This window comes from Pan troglodytes, chromosome Y, assembly GCF_028858775.2.
Source record: "Pan troglodytes isolate AG18354 chromosome Y, NHGRI_mPanTro3-v2.0_pri, whole genome shotgun sequence".
NCBI lineage: Eukaryota > Metazoa > Chordata > Mammalia > Primates > Hominidae > Pan > Pan troglodytes.
In genome coordinates this window covers 33,459,821-33,483,260 of record NC_072422.2, presented here as the reverse complement: position 1 = coordinate 33,483,260, position 23,440 = coordinate 33,459,821, and the positions used below count along the sequence as shown (strand labels likewise).

Below are 23,440 nucleotides of genomic sequence, written 5' to 3'. Positions count from 1 at the left end.
ACTTTGTATGGCTTTGTCACTCCCTTTTCACCTTTCATCAGGGCGTTCATGGCCTTTCTTCATGCTTCCGATGAATCTTCAATGCATATTGCATTTATTTTCTCTCTTTGTTCACAGAACCCACCAAGAAGCCAAACTCAGGTGAGTGTCTCTTTGGCTGGGAAAAACTGAGGCAACGTCCTTGAACTGATGCTTACGGAGGGGATGGTTGAGGATGTTTTACAGAACTGTGGGGTATATGAAAGAGATGCAACAACTGTACCAGATAGCAGATATTGAAAGCGAAATGTGGTGATTAGGGAAATGCAAATCACAACCACAGTGAAGCACCACTTCGTACCCACTGAGATGGCTAAAATCTAAAATGGAAAATAACAAGTGTTGGCAAGGATGTGATGAAACTGGAATGTTTGTACAGTGCTGGTGGGAGTCTAAAATGGTACAGCCACTGTGAACAAATGCTTTGGTGGATCCTCAAAAAGTTAAATACAGGATTACTCTATGAACCAGCAATTCCACTCCTAGGTATGTACTCAAAATAATTGAAAACACGGGTTCCAAGAAAAATGTGTACACAAATGTTCAGAGCAGCACTATTCATTATAGCTAAAAGGTAGAAATAACTCACATGTTAATCAGTGGAAGGAGTGGATAAACAAAATGTGGTCCATTCACACAATGGAATATTATTTAGCCTTGAAGAGGAATGAAGCACTGAAAATTGCTACAAAGTGGTTGAGCCTCAAAAACATTTTGCAAAGAGAAAGAAGCCAGACACAAATGATCACATAGTGTATATTTTTATGAAGATGAAATTTCAAGAATAGGTGAATCCCTAGAACCAGAAGCAATGTCGTGACTGCCAGGGGCTGGAGGGGAAAGAGAGAGTGACTGCTTGATAAATTCCAGGTTTCTTTTTGGGGGAACGAAAGCATTCTGGAAGTACACAGAGGTGATGGCTGCACAACACTGTGAATATTCTAAATGCCCCTGAATTATTCACTTTTAAATGGTTAATTATATGTAAATTTGACTTCAATTTATTTATTTATTTACAATTAAAAAGGTAACCTTTGGCTGGGGGCGGTGGCTCACACCTGTAATCCCAGCGCTTTGAAAGGCCGAGGTGGGCAGATCATCTGAGGTCAGGGGTTCGAGACCAACCTGGCCAACATGGTGAAACCCGGTCTCTACTAAATATAAAAAAATTAGCTGGGCATGATGGCACATGTCTGTAATCCCAGCTACTTGGGAGGCTGAGGCAGGAGAATCACTTGAACCCGGGAGGTGGAGGTTGCAGTGAGCCGAGATCATGCCACTGCACTCCAACCTGGGTGACAGAGTGAGATTCCGTCTCAAAAAAAAAAAAAAAAAAAGAAAAGAAAAGAAAAAGAAAGAATTCCCGGGGCCGGGTGCAGTGGCTCACGCCTGTAATCCCAGCACTTTGGGAGGCCAAGGCGGGTGGATCACAAGGTCAGGAGATCGAGACCATCCTGGCTAACACGGTATGTTGTACCTGAGCGAGTTAGAAAAACGCCACACTTTGAGACGAATTAAGAGTCCTTTATTAGCCAGCGACCGAGAGACGGCTAATGCTTAATATTCTCTCGGCCCCGAGGAAGGGGCTTGATTAACTTTTATATCTTGGTTTAGGAATGGGGGGGGGGTCTAGTGAAAACAATTTTACAAAAGTAAAGTAGGCAAAAAGTTAAAAGGATAAATGGTTGCAGGAAAGTAAACAGTTCCAGGTGCAGGGGCTTTAAGACTATTACAAGGTGATAGACTCGGGGCTTTGGGCGTCACTAATCAGACGAATTCCCGGGAACTGTGGATATAGCTCGCCACAGTATCTTATCAGTTAATTGCATTCTTGCATGTGCTGGGAGTCAGCTTGCACGAGTTCAGTCCTTGAGGAAGGGGCTGCCAGTGAAAGAGCCAAGATGCAGTCTGTCTGCTTCTCTTAGCTAAGGGAGAGTCCATTCAGGTGGAAACCAGGCTAGGTGAGTAAAGGAAAAGGGAGAGTCTAAAAACAGGTTAGTAAAAACGAGGTTGGGCATTACAGGTGAAACCCCGTCTCTACTAAAAAATAGAAAAAAAATTAGCCGGGCATGGTGGTGGGCGCCTGTAGTCTCAGCTACTTGGGAGGCTGAGGCAGGAGAATGGCATGAACCCGGGAGGCAGAGCTTGCAGTGAGCCGAGATCTCCCACTGCACTCCAGCCTGGGCGACAGAGCGAGACTCTGTCTCAACAACAACAACAACAACAACAACAACAAAAAGAGAAATAACTCCCAGACTTCCAGCAGACTCCTTGACTGCCATGAGAGATGTCAGGAAGTCAATGGACGGGTGTTTATAGGTTGTTCAAGAAATGTTCACTATCAAGCAAGAATTGAAAATGCAACTAAATTGCTGTTGGAGAGTGATGATAGCAGAAAGATTTCCAACAAGGAGCTCTGCAATTTTTGCTGAAAAATCTTCCAAATGATGCTCTGCCATAAGAAGAAATTCACACCCTGAATAGCACAGCAGGATGCGAATAGCAATGCCAGCCAAAGACATTGAAAACAAGCCGGTAAAACTAAGTGATTGTTAGCTGTTTAAAAAAATAATAATAACTGGTGTTAACAACAAAGTGAAACTTAACTTCTGAAGATTAGGCTACCTTCACAGAGAGGATAAGGAAGGAAGAACTGAGTAAAAGTAGTTAGATATTGCTGGATTTTGACATTTGAAGGTTAAGTGTTCCTGCTAAAAATAGAAATTGAACATATAACTCCTGAACTAGTGGATGAAAATGAAGAATGAAGAATAAAATTAAATACAAAAAAATGAAGAGTAAAATTAAATACCAAAATTAGCCAAGTGTTGTGGTGAATGCCTGTAGTCCCAGCTACTCAGGAGGCTGAGGTGGGAGGATCACTTGAGCCCCAGAGGTGGAGGTTGCAGTGAGCTGAGATTGCGCCACTGCACTTCCGCCTGGGTGGCAGAGCCAGGCTTTGTCTCAAAAATAAAAAATAATAATAAATTAAAAACCTGAATACTAAATGGAAGTTAAGAAGGAAGGAATTAAAAAAGAAGAAAAGTAAAATAAAAGAGTAGGAATAGTGAATCCTTAGTTATGTTAGATGTTCAGTGATTTAATAAATCTGTAAAAAGCCGGAGACTAGATGATGCGATTTAAAATGTTTGGGCTGGGCGCGGTGGCTCACGCCTGTAATCCCAGCACTGTGGGAGGCCGAGGCGGGTGGATCACGAGGTCAGGAGATCGAGACCATCCTGGCTAACACGGTGAAACCCCATCTCTACTAAAAATACAAATAAAATGTTTCATGCTATTTATGAGAGAAGCATTTGCAACAAAATGCCAAAGAGAAGGTGAAAATAGCTGGAAAAAAATGCGCAAAGCAAATCACCAATAGAAGAAAGCCAAGTTGGGCTAGCAAAATCAGACAAAATAACCTTCGAGGTGCAAACAACTTTGAGGCCCAAATAGAGATTCTTCCCACTAAAAGAATGATTCGCTGAATGATAATGGAATCTTGACCCAGCCTGCACCTCAGGTTAAGTTAAAAGTGGAAATTTAAAGATCTAAGTGTGAGATTTTAAAAAGCATTTCCCCCGAAATACCAGGATCTGTAGATGGAAATGTTATTAAGAATAAAGATGTGGAGCTGAGCGTGGTGGCTCACGCCTGTAATCCCAGAACTTTGGGAGGCCGAGACTGGCTGATTTCTTGAGCCCAGGAGTTTGAGACTAGCCTGGGCAACATAGTGAGACCCCATCTTTACAAAAAATTTTTTAAAAATTAGCTGGACATGGTGGCATGCACCTCTGGTCCCAGTTACTCAGGAGGCTGAGGTGGGAGGATCACCTGTGCCCTAGAGGTTGAGGCTGCAGTGAGGCATGATCACGCCACTGCACGCCAGCCTGCGTGACAGAGCAAGACCCTGTCTCAAAAGAAAAGAAAAGAAAAGAAAAAAGAAGAAAGAAATGAAAACCGTAGCTCAGAGACAGAGAAACTGAGCAATGCGTAGGTTCAGAAGGGTTTGAAACAGACTGAATTGTGTCTTGGCATATGAGAGAGGTCGCAGCTATAAAACAATGAGAGAAGAAACCAAATTCCACATAGGCAGGAGTGAGACAATTGGCTGTTCTTGTGGATGATACGTGATCAAATCTCAACCTCATGCAATACTTTTTTTTTTTTTTGAGACGGAGTCTCGCTCTGTCACCCAGGCTGCAGTGCAGTGGTGTGATCTCACCTCCCCGCAAACTTCTCCTCCCGGGTTCAAGTAATTCTCGTGCCTCAGCTGGGACTACAGGCATGTGCCACCACGCCTGGCTAATTTTTGCATTTTTTTAGTAGAGACGGGGTTTCACCAAGTTGGCCAGGCTGGTCTCGAACTCCTGACCTCAGGTGATCTGTCCACCTCGGTGTCCCAAAGTGCTGGGATTACAGGTGTGTACCACCACACCCGGCCTCATGTAATACTTAAAAATGAACTACAGGTGGATTACAAACCTGAATATAAAAGAAAACTTTTTTTTTTTTTGAAAAATAGAGGGAAATGTCTTATAACCTCAGAGTTAGGAGGTTTTTCTTAGATACAATACAAAAAGCATAACCACGCCCATAGTCCCAGCTACTCAGGAGGCTGAGGCATAAGAATCACTTGAGCTCAAGAGGTGGAGGTTGCGGTGAGCCGAGATCCTGCCATTGCACTCCAGCTGAGGCTACAGAGTGAGAGTATTAAAAAAAAAAAGAAGCATAACCTTTAAAAATGGGTTAGACTATGTCTACATTTTAAAAAAAATAATAATAATCATGTTCCAACTTCAGGCTCTGAAAAAAGTCAAAAGATGAGCTGTCAACTAGAAGAGGCTCCTTACTGCTCATACCACCAGGGAGAGTTTAATATGCACAATGCAGTCATCCTTCAGAATTCATGGGGGATTACTTTTAAGATGCCCTCTTCCCCGCAGATGCCAAAATCCACAGCTGCTGAAGTCTCTCATATAAAACGTGCAGTACTTGCATATAATGCAAGTATATGTTCCTGTATATTTTTATTTATTTATTGGGAGACAGAATCTCACTCTGTTGCCCAGGCTGGAGTGCAGTGGCATGATCTTGCCTCACTGTAACCTCCACCTCCCGGGTTCAAGAGATTCTCCTGACTCAACCTCCCAAGTAGCTGGGATTACAGGTATGCGCCACCACTCCCAGCTAATTTTTGTATTTTTAGTAGAGACGGGTTTTAACCATGTTGTCCAGGCTGGTTTCGAACTCCTGACCTCACATAATCTGCCCACCTTGGCCTCCCAAAGTGCTGGGATTACAGGGATGAGCCACGGTGTCCAGCCTCTGGTATACTTTAAATTATCTCTAGGTTACTCATAACTCCTGATACGGTGTAAATGCTATGCAAATAGTTGTTATACTATATTATTTTTTATTTGTATTACTTTTTATTGGATTGCTATATTTTATTTTTTGAAATATTTTCAATACAAGACTGGTTGGATCTATAGATGCAGAAATTCTGGTTATAGAGCACAAACTGTGTATAGATAGCTCCTACCAAAACAGACGGATGGTGAAAAAAAGAAAAGGAAAGAAAAGAAAAAGAAAATGGAGGAGAGAGACTATGAGGCGACTAAAAGAAGAGGGATATGATGATTCCATTTGCTGACAAGAAAAATTCAAAGAGGAGGGAATTATGCAATTGACCAGCTGATGTGTGTTAGAAATGCTCAGGGTCACACATATTCATTGAAAGCCAATTTAAGCCACTATTTAAATTTAAACCAATTTTCTAAAAAAAAAAAAAAGTCAATTAGGCCAGGCGAGGTGGCTTACACCTGTAATCCCGGCACTTTGGGAGGCCGAGGTGGGTGGATCACAAGGTCAGGAGTTTGAGACCAGCCTGGCCAATATGGTGAAACCCTGTTTCTACTAAAAATACAAAAGTTAGCTGGGCATGGTGGTGTGTGCCTGAGGCTGTGAGACTGAGGCAGGAGAATCACTTGAACCCAGGAGGCGGAGGTTGCAGGGAGCAGAGATCATGCCACTGCACTCCAGCTTGGGCGACAGAGCAAGACTCCGTCTCAAAAAAAAAAAAAAGAAGTATATTGGTTCCGTCTGGAAAGGTGGACGGACCACTTGAAGCAAAGGCAGGAAGACTGGAAGCAGGGAGAGGGTTTTCAGGTCACAAACAGGTGAGAGACAAAACAGTTGCCTTCTTTTGAGTTTCTGATTAGCCTTTCCAAAGGAGGCGATCAGATACGAATCTGCCTCAGGGAGCAGAGGGGGGACTTTGAATAGAATGGGAGGCAGGTTGGCCCTAAGCAGTTCCCAGCTGGACTTTTCCCTTTAGCTTAGTGACTTGGGGGCCCCAAGATTTAGTTCCTTTCACAGTGTATGAGTGAGAGCACTTGGAAACTGAGAGTGGAAGTGTCGCAGGCCAGGTCTCACTAACACAGGCCCCCACAACACCTGTTTCAGTATTGACTGAGTGGTTAAATATTAAAAGCCAGTGCTGTTATACAAAGGCTGGAATGTAACAAAAGCCCACCGAGAGTTTTTCCGAGGACTTTCCCGGGCCTTAAAGCGTGACAAAATAATGAAGGAATTCTTAACAGGACCCATTTAGGATTAAACAAGTTTTACTGGGGGTCTGCAGAAACTCCCCAGGCCTCCACAAACAAGTTTATTGGGGCTTTGAAGGAACTCTGCAAACCTCCTGGATTTAGCAGGAGACAACATGAGGGTAATCACCCCGGCACCTGGACCCATTAGATTAAGTCAATTTACTGAGGCTCCTGAGGATGATGCTCAGGACTCAGACCTTAGTTATAGATTAAAAGAAGTTAAGGCCGGGCGCGGTGGCTCAGGCCTATAATCCCAGCACTTTGGGAGGCCAAGATGGGCGGATCACGAGGTCAGGAGATCGAGACCATCCTGGCTAACACCGCGAAACCCCGTCTCTACTAAAAATACAAAAAAATCAGCCGGGTGTAGTGGCGGGCGCCTATAGTGCCAGCTACGCCGGAGGCTGAGGCAGGAGAGTTGCGTGAACCCGGGAGGCGGTGCTTGCAGTGAGCTGAGATTGCGCCACTGCACTCCAGCCTGGGCGACTGAGCGAGACTCCGCCTCAAAAAAAAAAAAAAAAAAAGTTAATCATTTATGTCGTTACATAAATGCGCACTTACACATAGACGTATAGCTCAGAAGGTATATAAGCTCTATAAAATTTTATCATTTTGAGTGGGTCTGGTAATATTATCTACATGCCTTCTCCCTGTAACCACTTGTAGAAATAAAAACTCTCTTCCTCCTCAGTTCATCTGCATCTCATTATTGGGCCATAAAAAAATAGCAGCCTGACCCTCAATTTGCTCAGGAAAGACAAGGGGACTTGGGAACACTCCTTACACTTCAAAGAGAAGGCTCAAGGCCATTAAGAAAGACCTGTTGGGGTGCCATCCTTCCATCTGGCTTAGTTAGTTCTTAAAAAGATTTACATATACCTCAAAAAACAGAGGGGAAAATACTAGTTTTCTAAAGGTAGTACTCTAATGAAAAGTAGGAGGAAGGATTACTTTCTTACCTGACAACAAGGAAAACTCAAATTACATATATTTTAGACTTACAAAAATTTTCTGGACAAATATGAAGAACATTATTAAACTAACAAACAGCAATCCAGAACTTTTGTTGTTGTTGTTTTTGCTAAACGTATTTGTAGTTCTGTTAATTTCCCTACTGTAATCTACCAACTTTATGTGATCTCAGTCTAAAAAGCAGAACTTTCTGGTCATTTGTAAAGAGCATAGAGATTTTAAGGAACATCAGCAATATTCAAATTTAAGAAAACTGATTATAACTTAGAAATTCTGAGGAAGAAGAGTAATGAGGGGTAACTTGTTCTAGCAGAAAATCAAGTATATTTTTATAACCACTTTAATTATTTTAACTACATACCTTCATTCTGTGGTTAAAATTTAAGACACTAACAGTTCCAAATTTTGGTGAGCATGTATAGCAACGGAAAGCTCAGACATTGCTGTGGCAGTGTGAAATAGCACAAAAACCCTGGAAAATTCTTGGAAAGGTACACACAAAATTAACTGAGCTGAAAATTTCACTCCTAGATGTTGGCCCAGGTACATTAAAAACAGATGTCCACTTAGAGACTTGAGCTCAACTGTTGATAGCAGCTTTATTAATAAAAGCCTCAAGCTCAAAATAGCCCAGTGTTCACCACCAACAGTGTACACAAACTGTTGTAAACTCATGCAAATTTCAACCTGAATGAAAGAAGCCAGATGCCCTTCAGAATACAGCTCCGTTGATATAAAGCCTTGAACTCAGCCGGGCGTGGTGGCTCACGCCTGTCATCCCAGCACTTTGAGAGGTCGAGGTGGGCAGATCACGAGGTCAGGAGATCGAGACCATCCTGGCTAACACGGTGAAACCCTGGCTGTACTAAAAATACAAAAAATTATCCAGGCGTGGTGGCGGGCGCCTGTAGTCCCAGCTACTCGGGAGGCTGAGGCAGGAGAATGGCGTGAACTGGGAGGCGGAGCTTGCGGTGAGCCTAGATTGGGCCACTGTACTCCATCCTGAGTGACAGAGCAAGACTCTGTCTCAAAAAAAAAAAAAAAAAAAAAAAACTCTCAATTGCATGATAGAAATCATGCAATTGACAGAGGAATTGCAAAAGGGCACAGGAAATTTTAAGGGTTGAAGGAATGATGTAAATAGCTTGTAACCTAGTTGGGGTGATAGTTACTCAGGCATATGCATTTGCCAAAGTTCATGCATCTATAAATAAAAGATCTGTGCACAATATCTCATGAAGATTTTTACTCTTGACATTATTACATAGTCCAATATGAAATAAAATATTAATTAAATTTCTTGAAATACTAGAACTCTGATAATTACCCTTTGTTTCTACACTTTGTAGAAACAAATCTTTGTGGAACAGATTTGGAACAAATATGGAAAATTAATGTATTTCACATCAGTAAAATCGTGACATTGCACAATATTGGGAAAAACATTACCCACTTCAATGCCTAATGAAATAATGTCTATAATCAATCATGAATATCTACATTACTCTTCACTAAGATATTTTTTAGATGGAGCAATTACTTTCAGGTTAATAATAGCAAATATTTAGTTAATTCTTCACTAATGCTGATGTCTGTTCTAAGTATTTCTTTTTTTCTTTTCTTTTCTTTCTTTTTTTTTTGTTGAGATGGAGTCTCGCTCTGTCGCCCAGGCTGGAGTGCAGTGGCGCCATCTTGGCTCACTGCAAGCTCCATCTACTGGATTCACGCCCTCTCCTGCCTCAGCCTCCCAAGTAGCTGGGACTACAGGCGCCCGCCACCAAGCCTGGCTAATTTTTTGTATTTTTAGTAGAGACGGGGTTTCACCATGTTAGCTAGGATGATCTCAATCTCCTGACCTCGTGATCCACCCACCTTGGCCTCCCAAAGTGCTGGGATTACAGGCGTGAGCCACCGCTCCCAGCCTGTTCTAAGTATTTCTTATATACACTCACTTATTTAATGCTTGTGTACCTTAATTCATGTAGCCTTAACATCTCTTCATTGGTTGGTTTTATTAGTAAATAGCATTTCAACTAACAAAATTATTACAGAATTGAAAAAACTGAGACTCAGACAGCGAAGTAAATTGTTCAAGCTCAAGCCTGTAAGTGGCACTCAAGTGAGCCAAAGCTGAAGGGTTTACCTTCCAGAGCCTGTGTTCTTTATTCAGTACCAAGCTCCCTCTTAATGTATTTTAAGTGTTGGCATTTTAAAATATAGCAAACATCCATTGGCAGCCAAAGCACACTTGATACTTATAGTTAGAATTTGTTTATTGATGTTTGTTTAAACATCACAAAAATACAAAAATGCTTCATTTCAGTAATTCCTAAGTAAACCATACATAAAGTATCAATTCCTCTCCTGGGAGTGTGCTTCACAGAAATTCTTATAAATGTTCTCCATTGTACATGTATAAGAATGTATAAAAAAGCACTGTTTGTAATAATTGAAACCAGAAAGTGTCCATTCATTTGTCCAACAAAAATAGAATGAAATATGCACAACAATTTTTTCTTAAAAATTCTGGTTTGGGCAGCATATACACTAAAATTAGAATGATATGGAGAAGAATAACACTGCCCCTGGGCCAGGAGGGTATTCAAATATGAAGTCTTTCATATTTTTGGGAGTAGAATTGTGGCTACCCTCTAGTAGGGTCAGGTGAAGAGATGAGTATTGTTATTCAAAAATTATAATATTTCATCTAGATAGAAGCAATTAGTTCAGATCTATTGTAAAGCATGTTGAATATAGGTAATAAGAATGTATTGTATGCTTGAAAATTGCTAAGAGAATACAATTTAAATGTTCCCAGTGCAAAAGGAAAGGGAAGTATATGAGGTAGTAGATACATTAGCTTTAGTCTTTCCAAAATGTATACATGCATGATGTCATAATTTTTAATAATCTGAAAACCACCAAAATTTATTAAGCAAAAGAAGCTCCACATAATATTTTGTATTTATATTTATTCACATTGTTAAGGAAAAATGGTATTCAGTGATACTTGTTCAAACTTGATAAGGAAGACTATTCATGACCAACAGCACAGCAATGGGGTCTTGCACTGGGGGAGAGATTGGCCTTAGCTCCACATACAGCTGGGCAGGTGGGGATTTATAGCCAAGGAGCAGGGAGTAGGGTCAATGGATGGACAATCACTAAGAGAAGACATCACAGATAAGGAGGATTCTTGCTGAAGACAGGCTAGGCTGATCAGACATCACCTAGAGAGTGGTGGAGGATGAGAAACCTGATCAGATATTGAGGGTGATCGATCAAGTGTTGAGTGTGATCAGATATGCGGTGGGGGTACAGTCTTGCTAACCTGGCTTAGGAGAGTTCTTTGCCAAAACTAAGTTTGGCAAGGAAGTGCACAGGCGAGTCTAGGAGAAGGTTCAGAAACATGACTTAAAGTTTGGTCAAACAGAGAATCTGTGTCAGAGGTTCAAGAAAAGGAAAATTAATGTATGGTAATGAAGGTCAGAATGGGTGTTATTTTTGGGAGAGTGAAAAGAGTGGTTTTAAATATTACAAAGTAGTTTTGTGTCAGTGTTTAAAAGGTAACGGGCAATATACAGTTCTCATTTGGCATAAAGCTCAGATTAAGTAATATTGTCTCTGGAATAAAGTGGTTTATGAATTAACAGCTTTTTTTAAACCCTGAACTTTGAGAAACATGACGGCCATCTCTAATATACACTCTTTTAGTATTTGAGTTTTATTATTTAAGGTAATGTCTCTGAAAAGTTTTGAAATATTGGAAAGCTGACTTTGATACATACCATTAATTTTGACTTTTGATTTATTTTTATTGTAGAAAAATTTATTTGTAATTTATACTTTAAACTGTGGTTTACAGTTATTTGTAAACTTCTAGTTTCCTGCTTTAGCTTATGTGCAAATTTTATGAAGTCTTGGCATTACATTTTCATTTAAATCCCATCAAATTAAACCAGTTGGGTCACCAGCCCCCACCCTTCCATCTCCATAATCTGGGTAGTCGGCGTTCTCAACATTCCTGTTGAGAATGAAAATTCTGTATTTTTCATTCCACAGGCTTAAAAGTTAATAGGCCATGGAAACAAGTAGATTGCCATTTTAAAAGATAGTTTTCAGAAGAAAGGCAAAATGATAAGTTTCATAGAGATACAAAAATGACAAGGAATTAAAGATTTTGTTTTACCAGAGGCATCTTATAACTAGTTGAAAGGAAATGTCAACCGTTTGGATTTATATGGAGTAAAGGAACTGAATTGCAAGTGGAGGCAAAACTGGTTTTTTCCACAGCGCGAAGGGGAGAGAAAGAAACAAGTTTGATCCTGCTTACATATCCATTGCTTAGTTACCTGCAATTTATAGACACGTACAAAGTAGCTGAAAGACCAATGAATACACGCTCTAGAAAGGACTGCTTAACACGCTGCATATAGAAGTGTGATTTTTTTTGGTACGATTTTCAAGTGTGTTTCTCATTAGAGCATTTAAAGTAAGCCACAGTGTCCGTTTGTATCAAGTTAGTACTCTGACGGCCACAAACATAGGCAGGGTCACTTCTGGATGTCTTATTTCTTTGCATGTTAATCGTGTTGACACAACTTGTCTTGAAATTAAGTTTAAAATGAAATACCAGTAAAGCTGAAATGAATAAGGCCTTTATTAGCCAGAGAAAAGAAAACAATATTGAAACTAAACATAAGAAAGTGAGGGCTGTAAGTTATCGTAAAAAGGAGCATCTAGGTAGGTCTTTGTAGCCAATGTTACCCGATTGTCCTACAGCTTTGTCCAGTGGCTGTAGCGGTCCCGTTGCTGCGGTGAGCTGGCTGCGTTGATGGGCGGTAAGTGGCCTAGCTGGTGCTCCATTCTTGAGTGTGTGGCTTTCGTACAGTCATCCCTGTACAACCTGTTGTCCAGTTGCACTTCGCTGCAGAGTACCGAAGCGGGATCTGCGGGAAGCAAACTGCAATTCTTCGGCAGCATGTTCGCCTTCCGACGAGGTCGATACTTATAATTCGGGTATTTCTCTCTGTGCATGGCCTGTAATTTCTGTGCCTCCTGGAAGAATGGCCATTTTTCGGCTTCAGTAAGCATTTTCCACTGGTATCCCAGCTGCTTGCTGATCTCTGAGTTTCGCATTCTGGGATTCTCTAGAGCCATCTTGCGCCTCTGATCGCGAGACCACACGAAGAATGCGTTCATGGGTCGCTTCACTCTATCCTGGACGCTATCTTTACTGTTTTCTCCCGTTTCACGCTGATACTTAGAGTTATAGCTTTCAGTGCAAAGGAAGGAAGAGCTTCTCCGGAGAGCGGGAATATTCTGTTGCACAGCTGGACTGTAATCATCGCTGTTGAATACGCTTAACATAGCAGAAGCATATGATTGCATTGTCAAAAACAAGGAGGGTGCGACAAAATTTAAAGGTGCCAGAGTTCGAAACTTATTTTACTATCCAAAACTCACTTCTACCAGGTTCTTTGTTACGTTAACTTTTGTAATGAAACTTTCATTTCTCCGCCCTCAACACCCCCTCAACCCCTCCCAACCAGCCTACCCCCTAGTGCCCTGACAATGTATTCATTCTCAAGCAAAACATGGTAATTCAGTAACATTGACTACTTGCCCTGCTGATCTGCCTCCCTGACTGCTCTACTACTGTCCTGAAAAATGCAAATTTGACTTAATCGCCAATTTTTTCATTGACCTTTTATGTCACAAAACGAGAGGATACAAAAAGCTATATGAATTGTTTATCATTATCAATATATGTGTATGTTATCTTTAAAAAACAAAGCTTAATGAGAACCTAATTGTGTTAACCACACACATACATACATAACTGCATATTGAATTTATAGTAATTATTATCGCTTTTTCTTCACTTCTATTTAAAAATTGAAAATTCTATACACATTTTTCACAGACATTAACTATCAGAATATTAGCATATACTTACAAGTATTTTATGCCCAACTTCTAGGATGGCTAACATTTGACTTTTAAAAAAGTAATTGTTTCGTTTAGAAAAAAATTCGTTTAGAAAAAAAAAAGATGACCTAAGAACTCAAAACAGTTTCAGTGAAGTGTTAAGCTACACTAAAAAGGGGACACAATTCTTTTCTTTGCAGATTGTATAGTGGGATATTTTGAAGTCATTCTCTTCACTGTCACACAATTAGCAATTTAAAAAACAATCTTTTACAAGTCTAAATTAAATTTCCATTCACAACAAATAGAGCCATCAATTTATCATATTTCACCTTTTAGTTCAACCTCCTTCAAAATTTAAAGGTCACAGTTTACCAGACTAAACAAGTGAATAACTCTCCTCAATAAATCTTAAAGTCTGAAGAGAAATGACAAGATTTCTTTGCTGAAATAAAATGGGAGGAAAGTCCCCCCACTCACCAATGTTTTAATGCCATATTTGCAAAACAGGAGTAACAAGTACAAGTTGCATAGTACACAGAACCTATTAATAAAAATAAACTCTCAGCAAAACTGAATGATGCCACAATTCCTAAGACAACAAAATAAAAATCCTGTAAAATATGAAAAGAGTTCATAGAACCAAAGGTGGTTGGGTTGTCCAGTAAATGTTATAATGAATTAATATCAGAAACTTTAAAAAATTATATTCCATGAAAAGAAAAATATGAAAACTGTAATTCGTATCCTAGTTATCTACTAAAGTTTAGTATCTAAGATACAAAATTTAGTATTCATTATACAAAGTGGAAATATAGTTGACTCAAGTTAAAACATGTATCTGGATAGCAAATAAAATGGTTAAATTGCAGTCATACACAGAAACAGATTTTCTACAACTGGAAATCCCTTACAAGATGAGAAAAAAACATACCATTTCAAAACCTGACATGAAAATAGCAAAAAATGACACAAGGCACCACATAGGTGAACCTTGAAAATGTTATACTGTGTGAAAAAGTCAGATACAAGAGGCCAGATACTGAATGATCCCATGTATATGAAATATCCATGAAAGGAAATGAATAGAGACTAAAACCAGATTAATGGTTGCTAAGGACTGGATGAAAGAGGTTGTGGGGAGTTACTGCTGTTGGATGCACGGTTTCTTTTGAGGATTGATAAAATATGCTCTGGAAGTAGAGAGAGGTGATGGCTGCACAATATGGTGAACCAAAGAGTCAGAGAAACTGAAGTCCAAATAAGGAGTTTGTTGGCAGTTTTAGAACTGTAATTAGAGAAACAGATTCCAGAAGCATCTGACATTGTGTCGTGACCGGCTGTTTTGAGAGACAGTTTTTAAAGGAAATAAGAGAAAGTTGGTACTCATTAGGTTACTTACAACCTATTATCTTAATTGGTAATGAAGGGTTATCTTAACAGTTCATGAGTTTCTAGGCAAAAGTCCTTGAATCAGGGATTTGGGTAAAAAGTCAGTTTTGACTATGAAGTCTTTTAATAAGTGGCAGCAATTTTTGTCTGCAGAATCTGCAAGTACATTTTGCAGTCAGGCAGTTGCAAGATGGGTTTCAAAAACAAAATGTTGTTGCTATGGTTAGCTCTTGTTGCCTTCGTTCCCCGGTACTACTGAATCGTCCACTTTAAGAGGGATAAAGTGGCGTCGCACAGGAGCGAGGATGGAGAGCGGCGACTAGGCGGCTATCGGGAGGTACAGCGTCCAGTTGCGCCCAGCCACACTGCAGGACGCCGCCCCCGCCACACTACACCTGATACCCTGCGGCCCACCACGGTGCGGCGCTTCATCACGCCTGCCATCCGCCAGGGCCCCGAGGGACTCTTAAGTGTAGTTTCGGGGCCGCAGTCTACGGGGCGACGAGGTGGCAGTGCCGTCCGGCCTCGTGGGATACGTGATGGTGACTGAACAGGAGGAGGTGTCGATGGGGAAGCCAAACCCCTGGCGGGGTTCCGGGAGTGACAACCAAGAAGAGGAGCTTCTGGAGCGGGACTTTGACCGCTTCCTCGGAACCACTACCAGCTTCAGCCGCTTCACCCTGTAGGGCACCCTGTGGGGCTTCCTTGGCCCGGAAGCCAAACTGCGTGGGGCCTTAACTTGGCCCAGCCTCGCGGCAACGATTCACGCGCAGGTGCCCAAGGACACAGAACCAGAGCTTGAAATTCAAAGCCGCGAACCCTTTACAGCAGTAAACCAGCTCCTTACTTTGGAGCCACTGGTTCCATCACCCCAGTAAAGGAGCTCTTCACAGCACACATTCACAAAAGATAAAGTGGTGAATTTTATATTCTTATATACATATGTCCAACCATCTATATGTTTTTAAAAAGGCAAAAAAGACCTCCCAGATGCATATATTACAGGACGGGGTGTGTGAGGAGACTCACTTGGGGGTGGCAGTCAACAAAATTTAAATAAAGACACGAAATTTTATTATTTTTCTGTCTACAGCTCCTAGGATAGTGTGTGACATGTAGTAGGTTCTCAGTATACTTCTCTGGTACTTAAATTAATGAAATGTGTAAACATGCCTCTGGGTTCAGAAAAAGAAACTCAACCACTTAAAAAAAAAAAAAAGGAAAAACAAAAGTGTTGGTTCTCCTGTAAAGTAACAAACCTACATGCAAAAATAACGGTGCAGGCGGAGGCCGAGAGCATTTAATTTACCTCTATAATATCATATCAACACATTTTAATCTCTCAACCAGCGCTAATAATTCACTCACTGTCTCCAGGGGACTACATTAACAGTTCTTCCAATATTGGGCCTTTGTATCATCAGCTAACCATATGCTTCCCTGAGCGCCTGAGTGATCCCAGTTTCTGGAACACTATTCCTTTCTCTCAAATTCAGTAAATAAAAAGTTAAAGCGCTATATTGTTTTATATGAGTATGACCTTTAAGATTCACTGATGACTATTTCTCAACAGTTGTTAAATATTTTTACATCAGTCAGGCCCACAAGCAATGTTAACTGGTAGGAAGTTAGCTGGTCCTGTCAATGTTAAATCCAAACGGGCTTAACCAACAACAAAAGTTGCCAAACTAAGGGATTTTTTTTGTTTTTTTAATCTTAAGGTATGGTAAGAAAAATGTTCAAAGACATTAGATTCAAATAATTTCACACAGATCCTGGTTCATTTTTATATCAGAATAAAAATGAAATGAATAATGAAATAAAAATGAAAACTGAAGAAAGAATAGTAACTTAGATTGGTCCAATGCAATTAATTGCATTTGAGGTACATTAAGGTATTTTATGCTCATTAGTTAAATATCCTTTGTAGCCCTAATTTAATTTCTATGGTGTATGCAAACACAGTTTACCACTGCATAAAGAGTAAAACCCACAACATTTTATACGAATTTATTTATTTTTTCTCCTCACAAGATGTACTTTGGTATTTCTACAAATTCAGGGATGAATGCAGCAAAAATGTTGTGAATATTACTCCACTCATTCTCTCTAATTTTATCTCAAGATATTCCCATCAAAGTAGAAATATATGTGGTCATAAACCATCCCCCATAAATTGTATACTAGACAGAGTTGACTATTCTAAGTCAACTTATGTGTTCATTTATCCTGCAGCTTGGCTATAGGCTGTTTTTTGAAGTCTAATGGTTAGCAGGTCACCAAAGACACAAACAACAAAAGAAAAGGTAAATAAAATGCACAAGAGCAAAATTTAAAACTTTTGTGAAAGGACACTTACAAATAAAAAGGTGTAATAGAGTAACACTAAACTTAGGATTTTTAGACTTGTGATTATTTTTGGGACTTTAGAGTCAAATGTCCTTTCAAGATGTTGGGTTTGCTTTGTTTGCATGTTTTTTATTTTAAGCATGCTAAATTCATGGGCCATATTTTCAACATCTAATTCTCAAAAAGTTAGAATAGTCTTCTGATTTGGTAGGTAGAAATTAATGCTCACTTTAATTGCTAGGTTCTACTGTTTCAAGACTTAATCAGATAAATCACCTAGCAACTGATGCATTTAAACATGATCAATTTTATTGGCATCTTTTTTTCCCAGGGATAATCTAATTATTTGCCGGTGGGAGGATGAAGTAGGGTGCAGTGGGAAATAGAATGATCTCCTACCTGAGCCGAAGAACCTTACAAATGCATATTTACTACATGTAAATTAAACTATAAGTAAACAAAATAGTTTACAACTTTAAAATAATGCTGCCTGTTTTTTTCTCTAACCTCACCTGAATTATTTTTCTTTTAGTTTATTATTTTGATTTTTTCAAAGTATAGGAAATTGCCTGTAAAAACAAGGTTTCAAACTTGGGAAGAAATTTCTCATAGAGTGAAGCATTTTTTTTTTTTTCAAATCAGTTGTAACTAACGGTCTTAAAATCACATTGTGGCTATCCATGCCTGAAATATGTAAACAGAAAACAGATGACATCCACAATTTTCCTTTCTTCCTTAAAACAAAGAGGTAACTTCACTCTTTTCATTTACCTTCTGATGCACAAGTATGAGCTTCTCTTTTTAGTTCTTCTAATCAGCTTAGATACTACATGTTATAGCTTGTTTCTCTCCATAAAATGAAGGTCACTTTTGATCTTTTCCAGGGTCTTCCTTCAGTTCCTTTTTGTCCAAGGCTAACTACACTCCTCTTTGTCTAGTGAGCCAGCAGCTGTTTGACCAAGAACCATTTTAGGAAACAGTTTTTAAAGATACCTCATGGAAGCATTCTGTTGTACCCTTCCATACATTATTTTTTCTCAGTCTGTTGCATTAAGATTAGAGACTGCTTTCTTTTTATTAATGTTTTGAAATATTTTGTTTAGTGTCCAAAGGCTTGGTCAAATCATGAATAGTTCTATTTTTCTTCTGAAAAATATTGTTCCTTTAGTGATTTATAGTTAAGAGATATTATCCTTTAGCTGTCATACATTTCAAAAATACTTTCCTGATTTTGGACTTAAAATTGCATTTATCCTTTTTATCTTAACCTTCAAAACAATAATATAACAATGATTACTATAATTTGTGCCCGTTTTTGCCTTCTTCGACTGACAATGGCTTTAGTATCTTACTGCTAAAAAATGTTGCTTGTTTGTAAAATAGCCTTTATGCAGAAACCTGCAGCAAGTATCCAATAACCACAACAGGAAAAATCTGAGGAATTCCGGGCTTTTCAAATTTTTGTATTACCTAGCAATTATATGTTATTTGAAATTTGATTAGAAAAAGGCTAAAACAATTGTTTGAGTCTGGTAATTAAAAAGTGGTAAGTCTTTGTCTGATCTATGATGGTTAGTAGTTTGTATTTTGTGGTAAAAACAATACTTACTTTCCATTTTCAAATAATTTTAATTGTTATAAGTTATTATAAGCGTCTTGTAATTAGTTTTTACTGCCTCTCTCATAGCTTTGGTTATATCTAATTTCTCATTTATAATATCACTTACATTTGCTTTATTATATTTGTATTTAATCTATACCAGCAAGAGGGCACTTAATATTGCAAGCTTTTAAAAGAAATAGGGCTTCTTCTTTTGCTAATCCTCTTTGTAATTCCTTTTGGCTTTTTGGGAGAAGTTATTTCTACTCAATTCTTGTTCAGGTCACAAAGAAGCTACAGATGAAGAACACAAAAAATTGTTGTTAAAATAAAACTATAACTAGGCTTATTTATGGTGAGTAATTTCTTTTCATGCTCCATTTAAATGTTTTTACCCTAAAGTAATGATGTAGGAGAAGTCTAAAGCAATGGTATTAATATACAAGTCCCAGTGAAAATGTGATTCATGAAACTCTTTGTTATTTTTGGCTGCATGTACATTGTTACAATTGTGATGTGAGATGAACATTTTGCATCTTTCAAAATCTTACATTAGTAGGGAGTTGCCCCCAACCTAGGAGAGAGAAAAAGTAATATATTTTTCTCACCTGTCAACAAAGCCAATAGGTGACACACTATGATGAAAGACAGATAAGAGAATAACACTCATATTTATTTAGTAAATGTTTTACATGACATGAGAACCTTCAAAAATGAAGACCCAAAGAAACAGAAAGCTATGTGTTTTTGTTTGTTTGTTTGTTTGTATGTTTTTTTGAGGCAGAGTTTCGCTCTTTTTGCCCAGGCTGGAGTGCAATGGCATGATCTTGGCTCACAGCAACCTCCACCTCCTGGATTCAAGCAATTCTCCTGCCTCAGCCTCCCAAGTAGCTGGGATTACAGGTGCCTGCCACCATGCCGGGCTAATTTCCTGTATTTTTAGTAGTGATGGGGTTTCGCCATGTTAGCCAGGATGGTATTGATCTCTTGACCTCGTGATCCACCTGCCTCAGGCTCCCAAAGTGCTGAGATTACAGGCGTGAGCCACTGCGCCTGGCCAGCTGTGTGTTCGTACACTTAAGTTTGATGGAGTGGACAGGTGTGCAGAGGTACGACTGGACAAAAGAAGCCCAGATTCTAATGGTACCAGATCTAATGGGGAACTTAGCAAGTCCTGTGTGTTCAGATTCTGGGCCTCTCTGTGCCATCAGCTCCTTTCCTTTGAGTATAGGGAAGGCCCCTCTGGAATGAGGGTCTTAGGACCTGCTTTTCTTCAGAAAGACCATATACATGCAAAGCAACTCCTAAATGCAGAAGGAACCAAGAAACCAAAGTAGCGGGCAGACAAATCCAATTTGTCAGTATGGGATGACTTACTGGGGAAACTTACAGACAAAATGTGGTCTTGGGTGTCCACTAGACAGGTAGATATTTGCATCGCAATCTCCCATATCCATGGCATATATCTTGGGGAAGAAAGAATACATGCTCAGGAAGGAATGTGTAGTTAGCTGCAGGCATGACAGCCTATAATTTCTACAACAACAGGGGTTATTTGGGAGGAAACTTAACAATTAATAGATATTTCTACATAAAGAGTAATACAAAAACTAGACATTTTGGAGGTTATTTCTAGACTCAATGTTAGCCAGATTCAGATTTTAAACTAAAGTAATTCTTGTCCCCACACTCTACCTCTAATTCAGCTGTTCCAATGTCATGTGCTTACCTCTTCTGAGATGGTCCCTGAGAGTTTAGAAGGAGGCATCCAGTGCCAGACATTGTATTAATAAATTTATGTTCTAGTTTCAAGAAAAGGCCACAATGGCAATGTAAACGATAACAAGAATTATTAACTGCTTTTGCGATTGTAAGCCCCCAGAACTAAACCAAGGAGAAAGCCAGTGGGATAAAGGGAGGGTACGGTCAAACATTGCAGTTATCTGGCTTTTCATGTCTTGCAGGGCTACCATTATGTTGTCAGAATTATCTAGAATATATAAACAGCATTCAGTTATAATAACCTGCTGCACTGGTTCTCTATTGTGCAGCAATTAAGATATCCAGTGCTGTGCAATTTCACCAAACAATGTATACATGAGGGATATTTCAGAGTTCTTTCAAGAAATACTTTGGAAACTTTCATTGAGAGCCTGCTGAATATTCTTAGTGAGAGCTTCTACATGCCATTAATAGGTAATGTCTTTAATGCCCAAAGATGGTGCTAAATGATCATTCCAATGAAAAATAGCTCTTGTCTAGCTATTAATCACATGTAGGAGATTAGCAGGTCTGCCAACTAAATTTATCCATCATCCTTGGACCCATGGAGAACCTAAAGTGCAGCATTCTAGCCAACCTTGTGGTACCCAAGGACAGAGATTAGAGCCACTCATGTAATCATTCACTACCATTTGGAGCACACCAGTTTAAGCTGGATCATCAGGACCGGTCTGTAGCAAGTGAGTGCATGGCCTGCAGGATTATAATGTATTGACACTACTCCCAGAGTAAGGGTGGGTTATGAGTCATGGGTGTGGTTCCCTTGTTATTAACATAGGGGCACCAACTGAGTTAAGTGCCCTGCAGTTGGTGTCACCCGAATTTGAGGAAAACTCTATGGCAAGACTTACAAGATTTCATAACAAAAACCATTACTTTTGAATTTTAGATATAGGGTAGGATAGGCTAGCTATTATGCTTTTTTATTATTTATTTATTTATTTATTTATTTTTGAGACAAAGTCTCGCTCTGTTGCCAGGCTGAGGTGCAGCGGCGCAATCTCAGCTTACTGCACCTCCGCCTCATGAGTTCAAATGATTCTTCTGCCTCAGCCTCCTGAGTAACTGGGATTACAGGCACATGTCACCACGCCCAGCTAATTTTTTGTATTTTTAGTAGAGACCCAGTTTCACCATGTTGGCCAGGATGGTCTCAATCTCTTCACCCTGTGATCCGCTCGCCTTGACCTCTCGAAGTGCTGGGATTACAGGTGTGACCCACAGCACCCAGCCTATTATACATTCTTGTGTGGCATTTACTGAAATGAGTCTTATCAGTAGGTCAATTAATCACATCATCCCCTGTCATACCAGCTAATGTGCTGTTCTAATGTTGAAGAGCTTTCATGAATGCTTTTTAAGTGTTGCCAGTTGTTTTCCTGCATAGACGATGCCCACCAAGGCAGACGAGAAGTGTTGAGAAGGGTAACAAAACGCAAACCCAGCAGGCCTCTTCTGTAAGTTGTTAGCATAATGTTGAGCCCTCTGTAGGAAGAGGTTCATTTTTCCTTTCATAGGTCAGAGAAGTAAGAAGAACAGAAGATTATGGGCAGAAATAGCAGTGTTTTGTAGGTACTTGGCAGAGCAGTTCTTTCCCATCAAACAAAATGACAGTGGAACTTTTATCTCAGTCATTATTAGAATATTGGCAGCCTGAGGATTATGGGCTGCGAGTACATACCAAGCATTTTGCCTGAGGGGTGAAGTTATCTATAAGCAACATCAAACAACCGTATTAAACAGCTGACCAAAGGGGCTGTATTCTGGTGTCCTGGTATGTGGAACGTTTTGGCCCAAACTCCAACAGGATCAGTAGAGGGCACTGTAGCTGCCCAGGGGATTCCTTACTTTCTCACAAGAAATACCCTATCTAATCTGTGGGAAGTTGCCAGTCCAGTCCATATTCAATTGTCCTATCTCTTGGCTGAAGATCTTGGGGAATGCTGAATAACATTTGCCATTGATCTTTTACCAGCTCTGGTAGAAATATGTCTCCTCGGATCTTTTTCACAACTATGGTTGATGAACTTTTTTCTGGGGTGGTCCCAAGTCATGGGTATGGTGCCAGCTCTGTGTTTGTTTTGACTGAATTAAGATTTCTCAGCTGGGCACCGTGGCTCACACATGTAATCCCAGCACTTTGGGAGGCCGAGGCTAGCAGATCACCTGAAGTCAGGAGGTCAAGACCAGCCTGGCCGACAGGGTGAAACCCGGTCTCTAAAAATACACAAATTAGCCGGGTGTGGTGGCATGCGCCTGTAATTCCAGCCACTGAGGGATTACACGGAAGCGGGAGAATTGCTTGAACCTGGGCAGAGGTTGCACTAAGCCAAGATCATGCCATTACACTCTAGCCTGGGAGACAGAGCGAGCAAGACTCCGTCTCAAAAAAAAAAAAAAAAAAAGATTTCTCATGACCTGAGGCAAAACCATCAACTACCCAAGCAAGGTATCGGATTGCATCACTGTTTGCAGTTGTAACTTCAAAATGGCATTATTTTCTTTTTCTCGCTTTTTTTTTTTTTCTGGTGAGACAGTGTCTCACTCTGTCACACAGGCTGGAGTGCAGGCTTACCTCAACCTTGACCTTCTGGGCTCAGGCAATCCTCTCATCTTAGCTTCCCAAGCAGCTGGGTTCACAGGCTCTGCCTACGATGCCTGGCTAGTATTTGCATTTTCTGTAGAGACAGCATTGCAGTATGTTACCCAGACTAATCTTAAATTCCTGAGCTTAAGCAATCCGCCTGGCCTCCCAAAGTGC

General features: G+C 40.0%; 1 protein-coding gene, 1 long non-coding RNA gene, 1 other non-coding gene and 1 pseudogene across 4 annotated transcripts in view; 3 read left to right on the top strand and 1 right to left on the bottom strand.

Moving 5' to 3' along the window:
- Nucleotides 1-5,786, top strand: part of LOC129138908 (uncharacterized) — a 34,007-nt gene extending 28,221 nt beyond the window's left edge. For both annotated transcript variants that reach the window (XR_010155024.1, XR_008542141.2), the window contains one exon: nt 118-5,786. This is a non-coding gene — a long non-coding RNA (uncharacterized LOC129138908). The remainder of the gene's footprint in view (nt 1-117) is intronic.
- Nucleotides 5,787-10,148: 4,362 nt separating this feature from the next.
- Nucleotides 10,149-10,253, top strand: LOC112209739 (U6 spliceosomal RNA). Its single transcript, XR_002944550.1, has one exon. It is a non-coding gene; the product is annotated as a U6 spliceosomal RNA (small nuclear RNA).
- A 2,027-nt stretch (nt 10,254-12,280) lies between these two features.
- On the bottom strand, nt 12,281-13,190 carry SRY (sex determining region Y). Its single transcript, NM_001008988.1, has one exon. The coding sequence runs from the start codon at nt 13,014-13,016 to the stop codon at nt 12,402-12,404; it is 615 nt and encodes a 204-aa protein (NP_001008988.1). The 5' UTR covers nt 13,017-13,190; the 3' UTR covers nt 12,281-12,401.
- Nucleotides 13,191-15,253: 2,063 nt separating this feature from the next.
- LOC112209205 (ribonuclease H2 subunit C-like) lies at nt 15,254-15,826 on the top strand (annotated as a pseudogene).
- The last annotated feature ends 7,614 nt before the right edge of the window (nt 15,827-23,440 follow it).